The following is a 1495-nucleotide window of genomic DNA, read 5'->3' as shown; positions in this document are numbered from 1 at the left end:
ACTTTCAGCGGGCGGTCAGTTGTTGTTGTTCGGAGCATTGTTTTTTTTTTTTTATAACTAAACCAATTATTAACTGTAACTTTCAATATCGCGTTAGTTACCACAAATATTAGGGCTTAGATGCCTAACTTCGCAACTCGGCTGTAGCCCAATACCCGGCAGGGGCCGAATGTATGGTCGGGTACCCGTGCATCCCTAATAATATGTATTACTTTTCACTTGGTAATAATTAACGTTATATATATATATAAATTCTTTTTAGGAAGTAGTTGGTATGGATCAGCTCTCGTGGTCGTGAATGTAGCTTTAGGAGCTGGGCTACTCAACTTTCCACAAGCTTACGGCCGTGCAGGTGGCATTACAGTCGCTATTACCGTGCAAGCAGTGAGTTTTCTTTTACTTTCTACCTTACGTGAAAGCATGTTAATTTTTAAAGATTTGAAAATTTGCTCTTTTCTTGCATTTTGAAAATAAAAATCAGTTGTAATTCGTAGTTAATCAAATAATTTTGTCTCCAAGTTTAAGCAACAAATGTGATTGATTTCCAATCCTTCGTTTTTAATCATTCTTTCTAATTCAAGTATTCGTTTTTTTGAGATTCAGAAACGTATTTTCTAGTCACATAGCATGATTAGAAGAGTTGTTATAGTCTTAATTTCACACCCATCTGTAAACTTTGTTTCTTTGCTCACCTGAATGACACCTTACGCATACAATGAGCAAAGACATCAAGTCAGAGACCCTTATATGGCTCAGACATAGCAGCCAAAATACGGACCAGAAGAAAGGTGTGTGTATGTGTTTTCTTACAGCAAAGCTATCTGCTGTGTCTACCGAGGGGAATCGAACCCCTGATTTTAGCGTTTTAAATCCAAAGACTTACCGCTGTCCCACTGAGGGATTTAAAAGGAATGCAACTTAACCGAAGAGCGGGATTGACTTTTACTCTTATAATGCCCTCATAGGGTGAAAATACTCATGTTTGGTAGTACCACGTTTTGAATACGAAACCCTCAGGTCCCCAGTCCGATACGCTTACCACATTGCCACGTGCGGTCCTATTTCCATCTTTAAGTCAACTTGATTATGAAAGTTGAAATTATTGTTTACATTTCTTGTTTTTTCTTACTTTCTTTGCTGTGCATATTATTTCAATCAGTAAATATATTTAATACCAGTGTTATAATTTTGCTATTTAAACTTTTAAGTATTAGGTCGTCAAGAAATTAATGTCGCGTTATGAAACACTTACATTAACCACTCAAAAAAAAGGTACATCACTATATAATAGTTAAACGAACCGCCTAAACGTCACGTAGCCTATATAATATTTAAAGTTTAGTATACTATAATCCCTTATAGTGATGGTACACGACGAGACACACATTCGGCATGTAATGCTGTTTGAATACAAGAAATGAAAAACGCTATAACCACAAAGAATATCAAAGAAGTTTATGGAAATGTTCTGAACGTTCGTAAGTGTCAACGATGG

General features: G+C 36.2%; 1 protein-coding gene across 1 annotated transcript in view; it reads left to right on the top strand.

The window, feature by feature from the left end:
* LOC106471395 (putative sodium-coupled neutral amino acid transporter 7) overlaps positions 1–1495 on the top strand; it is an 8231-nt gene that overhangs the window by 1747 nt on the left and 4989 nt on the right. Inside the window, exon 2 of the mRNA XM_013931992.2 lies at positions 263–384. Within this exon, the coding sequence (XP_013787446.2) occupies positions 263–384 (122 nt within the window). The remainder of the gene's footprint in view (positions 1–262; positions 385–1495) is intronic.

This window comes from Limulus polyphemus, unplaced genomic scaffold, assembly GCF_000517525.1.
Source record: "Limulus polyphemus unplaced genomic scaffold, Limulus_polyphemus-2.1.2 Scaffold4597, whole genome shotgun sequence".
In the NCBI taxonomy this organism is placed as follows: Eukaryota; Metazoa; Arthropoda; class Merostomata; order Xiphosura; family Limulidae; genus Limulus; species Limulus polyphemus.
This window is presented reverse-complemented; position numbering and strand designations above follow the sequence as displayed.